This window comes from Dipodomys spectabilis, unplaced genomic scaffold (assembly GCF_019054845.1).
Source record: "Dipodomys spectabilis isolate Male_0828 unplaced genomic scaffold, ASM1905484v1 ptg000002l, whole genome shotgun sequence".
Classification (NCBI taxonomy): Eukaryota; Metazoa; Chordata; class Mammalia; order Rodentia; family Heteromyidae; genus Dipodomys; species Dipodomys spectabilis.
Genome location: NW_024870679.1, coordinates 3,569,882 through 3,577,846, shown reverse-complemented (window position 1 = coordinate 3,577,846; position 7,965 = coordinate 3,569,882). Strand labels below are relative to the sequence as shown.

At 49.0% G+C, this 7,965-nt stretch overlaps 1 protein-coding gene across 1 annotated transcript; it reads left to right on the top strand.

Annotated features, from left to right (window-relative positions):
* The first annotated feature begins 588 nt into the window (after positions 1 to 588).
* On the top strand, positions 589 to 6,338 carry LOC122108215 (glutathione S-transferase Mu 1-like). The gene is made up of 8 exons (XM_042680203.1): positions 589 to 661; positions 964 to 1,039; positions 1,417 to 1,481; positions 1,778 to 1,859; positions 1,956 to 2,056; positions 2,965 to 3,060; positions 3,145 to 3,255; positions 5,873 to 6,338. Exons 1-8 carry the CDS (start codon positions 626 to 628, stop codon positions 5,960 to 5,962), a joined length of 657 nt encoding a protein of 218 aa, XP_042536137.1. The 5' UTR covers positions 589 to 625; the 3' UTR covers positions 5,963 to 6,338.
* The last annotated feature ends 1,627 nt before the right edge of the window (positions 6,339 to 7,965 follow it).

The following is a 7,965-nucleotide window of genomic DNA, read 5'->3' as shown; positions in this document are numbered from 1 at the left end:
CACTGAGCCACCTTCCCAGCCCCAGTACAATGCATCTTAAGGCCATACCTTCCATCTCTCTCATCTATCCCAACCTGTCTCCTCAGGTTCCTCGGCATCCTCTTTTTGGCTAAACCTCGGCATTTCTGCCCAAGGAATCTCTCCAGTTAAGAGCAAAGAGTAAGGAACTGGAAAGGGTTAATTGAGAATGCCTTGCGGTTGATCAACTTGCCACATCTGCAAAGGGCTGCCAGCTCCCGGTGGAGCTAGGGGAGGAGGGGGGTTGGGGAAAGTCTCTGGCAGGGTTTTGGGGAGCAGGCTGGGTGACCTGTGCCTTTGGTTTCTGGGAGCCCACACTTGGCTCCCTGAGGCCTGGAGGGTGAGACAGCACTAATTCATCCTCTTTCCTGCCTCTGAGTCCCTGGCTCCCTTTCCTAGTTTCCTGGCCAAGAGGCTCAGCATCCACAAGAGGAGGAGGTGCATGGGGAGTAGAAGCCAGGAAGCAGAGGGGCGGGGGAAGCAGAGGGGCGGGGAGAAGCAGAGGGGCGGGGCTGTCATCAGACCCAGACCCTGCCTCTCAATGCTCAGATAGAAAAGTCCCAGCCCTGTCCTGCAGAAAGCACTAGGCTTGGTCACAGGGAGCATCATGGCCATGACGCTGGGTTACTGGGACATCCGTGGGGTAAGGAGGCAGGGGTGGTGTCTTACCTCTGTGTGGGTGGGAGACTCAGCAAGAGGCAAAGAAAGTTGTGAGTATTTGGATAGATTCTAGATCAAGAATCCTCTGAAGGCTTTCTGGATTTCTGTGGTATAACAGCACACAGGTGCTCTCTGTCCGTCTGTCTCTCTCTTACATGCACGCATACAACTACACACACATGTGTAATGCAGGTGTGTGTAGGTAGGTGTAGGCTATGCTGACCTGGAGAAGGTGAAGTCCCACAGCCTCCCTGTCTGACCTCTGTCACCTGCCATCTCTTCCAGCTGGCTCACGCCATCCGCCTGCTCCTAGAATACACAGGCTCAAGCTATGAGGAGAAGACATACAGGATGGGGGATGGTAAGGACACCTCTTGGCCAGGCCTTTGTCCAACCCCTGCCCATTAGTGACCAACTCTGTAGGCCTCCATTACCTACACCCAGGGCCTATCTCTTCCCAAAGCCTGTAGGAGGCAGTTTGGTATGCCATTGCAGGGATCTGGGAGAGGAGGGCTGGGGTCCCCTCTGTCTGAAGTTGGGTGGGGTTGTCTAGCACTGGCCTAAACCTTTTGTGACCCTGGTCCTTAGATCCCTCAGCCCTCACAGCATTCTTCACCCCTGTAGCCTTGGAATGTGGGACACAGATGGTCAGAGTGCAGATCCACTGCCTCAGGGGGTCCTGGGGAAGGAGGGCTGGACTCAGGAAAATTTGCTTTTAATTGATCTTGTCTACCACAGCTCCTAACTATGACAAAAGCCAGTGGCTGAATGAGAAGTTCAAGCTGGGCCTGGACTTTCCCAATGTAGGTACAGGGGAAGGGGTGGTCTAGGGAAGTGTGGCCTCCCTCCTTCCTTCCCTCCTTTCCTTGCCCAGCTGAGAGTTTCTAGGATCAGTGCTTTTGCTCTCTTTCCCTCTTTCCTGGCTGTCTCTGGTTCTATGATGCTTTATGCTCCAGTTCTTGCATTCATTCTGTAGTGTATTCATGTAGGGCTCACCATGGCCAGGCACACTGAGTGCCAGGTCCTGTGTCTGCTCTAACCCAGAGAAGGGCTGCTGGGACCTGGGGCCCCTTGTGACCTTCCCTGCTTGTCCATCCAGCTGCCCTACTTGATTGATGGAGCTCACAAGATCACCCAGAGCAATGCCATCCTACGTTACATTGCCCGCAAGCACAACCTGTGTGAGTGGGGCTGGCGGCTGGGTGTGTGTGGGCACAATGGCTAGCCCCGGGGCTTGGCTGGGGCAGGATGGTGAGGATGCATCTGTATGGCCACAGGTGGGGAGACAGAGGAGGAGAAGATTCGTGTGGATGTTTTGGAGAACCAGGTTTGGGACATCCGCATTCAGCTTGTCATGGTCTGCTACAGCCCTGACTATGTGAGTTTCCCAATTGTGCTGTACCTGGCAGAGTTTGGAGCAGGAGTTAAACTGGGTTCACATGCATGCTGATCTTGTTTGTCATTTGAACTCTTTGTCATTTCTGATTCCCCACAGGACTACTTATTCATCATGATCAAAATCTGGCCATGTAAACACCAAATCAATTGCCCAATCTTAGGGAATAATTTAGCTTAGAAGTTTTGAAATTCAGTTGTTAGACTTTAGAGTTTGTTTTTAGGATCCCTTTCATCTCTGACCTTTAATTGAGCAATGGGCTCTCCCAAGATGTGGTCCCCCCACCCCTCTTCCTGCTTCTGGAATAAGAAGACTCAACCCAAGAACAAGATAGTGGAAAGTAATGCACCTTAGTCTCCAGCCCTCTGTCCAATGGTTTCCCCAAAGTTGTGCCCTTAATACCACCAGTAAGAATAAAGACTGTTTCTTAATAGTCATCCCAGGATCAGCCAGAAGATCACCATCCCTTTCCTTCCTTCCTTTCAGGATCAGACATTCTGATGGGCACTGGTGGTCTGAAGTTAGCCCTAGCAGGAAAGTCTGTGAAGACTTATCTCAAATTAACCAACAATACACCAGAAATAGAGCTGTGGCTCAAGTGGTAGAGTGCTAGTCTTGAGCAAAAAATTAAGGGACAGTAGCTAAGCTCTAAGTACAAGCCCCAGTACTGGCATACACATGCATACATGTATGTGCACACACATACAGATCAAACATTCTTCAACTTTCCTGAAAATATGCCAATATTCACCTGCCATCCATTAGGTACAACTTCCCTCCTGGGGTCTTTCAGTTCTTGCTTCTTTAATTCCCCAGTACTGGCACACACAAAAGATGTCCCGATGAGGGGCTTTTATCTGAGGGTCCTGACTTGCTGTTTTTTGCCTCAGGAGAAGCTGAAGCCTGAGTTCTTGGAGGGCCTTCCTGACAAGATGAAGCTCTTCTCCCAGTTCCTGGGGAAGCGGCCATGGTTTGCAGGGGACAAGGTAAGGAGGAGGGCCACAGGGAGGAGAACTCTTCTATTGTCACACTTTATGTGAGAATTCAGCCCACTCATTCTGTCTCTGCAGATCACCTTTGTGGATTTCCTGGCTTATGATGTCCTTGATATCCACCGAATGTTTGAACCCAAGTGCCTGGATGCGTTCCCCAACCTGAAGGACTTCATGTCCCGCTTTGAGGTGACACCCCCCAGTCCTCTTTCCTCATGGGTAAACGTCTTTTCCCCCTTTCCATGATGGCTTTCCATGATGGCTTCCTAGTCCTGGAGCTGAGTGAAGAATAATGAGGGTTTACTGAGTGCTGGCTTTCTGGCAGTCCCTGTGCTTAGCACCATATATAGTGAGCCAAGTTTATCATTATAGCATTCCTATGGGTGGACAGAGCAACCCTTCCCATTGGACAGATTAGGAACCTGAGGCTGTAGAGGGTGAGCAGCTTATTGAAGGTTCCAGTGCCAAGGGAGGTTGTGGTGGGCCTCTGGCTTAGTCTAAGGGCAACAGTCCTTGGCTGTCCTTGATTTATAGTGGAAGGAAAATCTTCAGGCCTTCTGCAGCCTGGGTTTCCTGCCCAGGACCCTGTGGAGAAGGAACACAAAAGCGTATACAGGTGTCATTGAGTAGGGTGAGACAAGTTGAGAGTAACTGAGAAGTATCAAGAAACACAGACAAGAGTCACTGTTGCTCTGCAGGGAGGTTTTACATACAGTTATGACCCCCTAATGAGAAGGCACCAAGACTGTAGTTGGTGCTTGACGAGTAGCTATGTGGGGCCCCTGTTGGAGGAGTTTATCTTCAGGTGTTCTATGGTAGGGACCTTCTGCCCCTCTTCTGTTTTCTTTCAATATTCCTGTGTTGCATCTGTGAGAGGCTCATATACTTTCTTTTATTTCTTCCTTTGTTTCTTTTCTCTTTTTTTTGTTATTGGTCATGTTCTTAAACTCAGGGCTTGAACACTGAGCTTTTTTGCTTTTTTGCTCAAGGATAGTGCTTGACCACTTTGAGCCAGCTCCACTTCTAGTTTTCTGGCAGTTAATTGGAGATAAGAGTCTCACAGACTTTCTTGCCTGGGCTGGCTTTGAACCTTGATCCTCAGATCTCAACCTCCTGAGTAACTAGGATTACATGTGTGAGCCACCAGCACCTGGCTAATTTTCCTTTCTGTTTGCTGACCTTCTCCTGTGTAAGAGGCTCTAAGTCAGGCCTCATACAACATATAAAGAGCTCCTTCATGCCTAATCTGCAAATGAGTATAGCAGAAAGTGCCCAAAACACCACCTGGGTTCTGAGAATACAGCTTGGACCTCATGCCACAGTTGATAATGATGTACTGAAAGTGCACTTGTTTATTAATACCAACAAAGCCTACTTTCTTAGAGATTTGGGAGTCAGAGGCATAATTTGCAACAGTTGTTGTTTTAGCCCGAAATCCATTCTCCGGCCTTCCTCCCCATCAAGTGAAGTCCTTTCTCAGCAAGTTCTTATCAGCTTTGGTTCTGTTCCAGGCTTGGCCTTGGGGTGTTTGAAAGCTCACTGGAGCACAGATAGGGAGGAAAAGGAGCTCTGAGAGCTGCAACATGGTCTGCTGGGTCTGGCTTATTAGATCTAGGCAGTCTTGGATCTCTGAATCCTTTTTGTTGTTGTTGTTGGTTGTGAGGCTTGAACTCTGGGCCTGGGTATTGACTGTCCTTTAGCTCTTCAGCTCAAGGCTAGCGCTCTACCACTTAAGCCACAGCACCACTTCCTGCTTTTTCTGTTTATGTGGTGCTGAGGAATTGAACCCAGGGCCTCATGCAAGTGAGGTAAGCACTCTACCACTGAGCCACCTTCCCAGCCCTCTCTGAATTCTTTTTAGTTACCTGGTTGCTGAACCTTTGTTAAGAAGTCACACAACACAACTAAATGTCATTTGGCCTGGTCCCTATATTAGGTTGCCATGAGGTTGTACAGGGACACAGTGAAATTAGACTCAGGTACTAGGTAGAGAAATTTGGACATTCTGCTCTCAGAGGACTGGGTAGGACCCTGTCCAACCTTTCCCTGTGGGTCTTCCTCCATCTTGAGCACTTTTCACTCAAGGTTTTCTGAGTTGCTTGGGTAAGACCTTGTGTATCTTCCATGCAATGCTGATAAGCTCTCAGCTCCTTTGTTCTTCTAGATCTTTCCTCCTGTGTGCAAATTCAGATGTGCAGAAACTTTCCTGTGAAGCAGAGCCACCCCTGTGGGAAGGGAAGAGGGGTGAGCACAGAAAGCATAGAGTGACAGACAGCCTGGGACTCACTAGTTCTTCTCATTAGCTCTGTAAGGAAGTTGTTTAATCTCTTTGGACCTTAGGTTTCCTACTGATCAGTGGTGAAGGCAGTTTGTATCTTGCAGGATTGCTAAGTGGATTGATGCTTTTTTCTTTTTGTGAGTCATGGGGCTTGAACTCAAGGCCCAGGTGCTGTCCCCTGAGCTCTTTTGCTCAAGCCGAGAGCTCTACTACTTTGAGTCACAGCTCTAGGACTTTCCTGCCTGGGTGGCTCCAAACTGCAATCCTCAGATCTCAGCCTCCTGAATAACTAGGATTATAGGCATTGAGCTACCAGTGCCTAGGACGAATGGATTTTCTGAGCCAATATGGAATGTTGAATATAAAGCACCTTGCCCAGTATCTACAGGACACTCAAGAGGTCCCAGCCCAGAACTGGGGAGCTGAGCAGACTGGTCTTGATTCCCATGCATGGGCTTCTCCTGGAGGGAAATTGCTTGGGTCAGTCTTCACCAGGCCTGAGCTCCTGCTTTTCCTTCCCAATTGCAGGGACTGAAGAAGATCTCTGCCTACATGAAGACCAGCCGCTTCCTCCGAAAGCCTCTGTTTTTAAAACAGGCCACATGGGGTAACAAGTAGGGGCCCTGTAATGCCAATACACACACGTGGAGAGGATCTGCACCTGTGGCCCTCTTGCTTCTTAGCACTGCTGCCTCAGTCTTCTCAATCCTTTGTCCTTCCTTCTCCTCCCTTCTCGGCAAAGGCCACTATCTCCTTCTATTCAGACCCCTCTACAGTTGAGCCTCTGTAAGCTTCAGATCCCAGTTTCTTCAACAAAGCCTCTACCTTCTTGTTCTTGCCCTGAATCTAACCATATAGCCTCTGTCCTGCTTGGAGGAGCTTGATTGACCCCAGTACCCCTGAAGTTCCTGCACCAGTTTTGTGTGTTCAGGCCCTGGTTCCCAGTGTGGGGGCTGCCCAGCCTTATGTTACCCCCAGTAAAGCCTGAGCCACACTTACTCTGTGTCTTGTCTTATTGCCTCTGGCCCTTTGGGTTGTGTTCACAAGGTTGAGGTTCTTTGCTCTATTGTCCAAAGCTGGGCTGAGTGAGGAGCTGTATGGTGTCTGGGTCATTAAATGTACCTGTATCCAAATCCCAAGTCCTGCAGAAGATGCTCCTTCTGTGCCAGGCAGCTCACTGGCTCAGGAGCATGTGGTTCCTCCAGTGGTCATGGGCAGTGTGTATCATGCTTCAGAGCAGTGCTGTGCTGATGCGAAGGCCCCAAACATCATGGGCCAACCGCTTTCTGACCTCCTATCCTGGAGCCTTCTCTGATCTGGAGATGGTCCTCTCTTCTCAAGATATATTTCACATAAACGTTTCCTGCCAAATTGTAGTTGATGTGTATATTTTCCCTCAATTCAGTTGTAAGTTTATTTTAGGAGGGAATCTAAGCCTTGTTGAACTTTTTTTTTTTTTTTGCCAATCACTGACCTGAACTCTGGGCCTGGGCGCTGTCCTTCAGCTCTTCAGCTCAAGACAAGCGCTCTACTGCTTGAGCCACTTCTGGCTTTTTCAGTTTATGTGGTGCTGAGGAATCGAACCCAGGGCCTCAGGCATGCAAGGTAAGCACTCTACCACTGAGCCACCTTCCCAGCCCTTGTTGAACTTTTTTTTATCTCTGATATGTTTGCTAGTGCCTGGCATATCACCAATGTTCAGGAAACTTAGAAATTCAAAACAGTTATCATCAGAGAAGCCTGTGTTGTCATTATGGAGTTCAGATCTCTGGAAATGTATATATACAGTCTGAGCCCAAAGGGGGATAAGGATTTTACATGTAAGGGCTTAGTTGTGAGCCAGGAACTCTTTCTTTTACAAGCACTTAAGAAGCCCCAGTTGTCCTAGCAAGAGTGTGATCTGAGATGGACAGGCCCAGTGTATGGGGCCTCAGCACAGCGTGTGTGGTGAGAGGTCCTTGAGCTTTCTATCAGTGGGATTCAAGACAGAAGCATGTGATGAGCAAGCTCTGAGACAGCAGCTGGATCTTGGGCTCTGGCCTTGGTCAGGTACTGCCTGAGACTCTGCTGTAACAGGGAACAGATCCAAGGAGGGACCCGATGGGAATTTGTCCATAGTATCACTGCGCGCTTCTGCTGCCTTGTCTTCTGAAAAAGCAAGGGAACCCAGGCAGCATGTTAGAGATCACTGTGAAAAAAGTGGCCAGTTAAAAATACAAATCTGGTGAGAGGTCATGGAACCAAAAGTTTATCTGTGTGCTGGGCACTGGTGGCGCAAGCCTGTAATCTGTGATCTGAGGATCATGGTTCAAAGCTAGCCCGAGCAGGAAAGTCCATGAGACTCTATCTTCAATTAACACCAGAAAACTGGAAGTAGTGCTATGGCTCAAAGTGGTAGAGCATTAGTCTTGAGCAAAAGAGCTCAGGGACAGCGCATAGGCCCTGAGTTCAAGCCCTACAACCAACAAAAGAAAAGAAAAATCTGTGTGTGCGTGTGTGCGTGAGTGTGTGGGTGCGCGCGCGCGCGCGTGTGTTTGTGTGTGTGTGTGTGTGTGTGTGTGTGTGTGTGTGTGTGTGTACCCAGGCACACCAGTTTTGGGAGTTTTACTCAGGGCATTTCA

Bases quoted from the DNA above. Each gene is read 5' to 3' on its own strand.
- LOC122108215 (XM_042680203.1), top strand. From the start codon at position 626: ATGGCCATGACGCTGGGTTACTGGGACATCCGTGGG. The intron at 1,482-1,777 runs GTAGGTACAGGG...TTGTCCATCCAG, and splicing joins TGGGCCTGGACTTTCCCAAT to CTGCCCTACTTGATTGATGG. The intron at 2,057-2,964 runs GTGAGTTTCCCA...TTTTTGCCTCAG, and splicing joins TCTGCTACAGCCCTGACTAT to GAGAAGCTGAAGCCTGAGTT.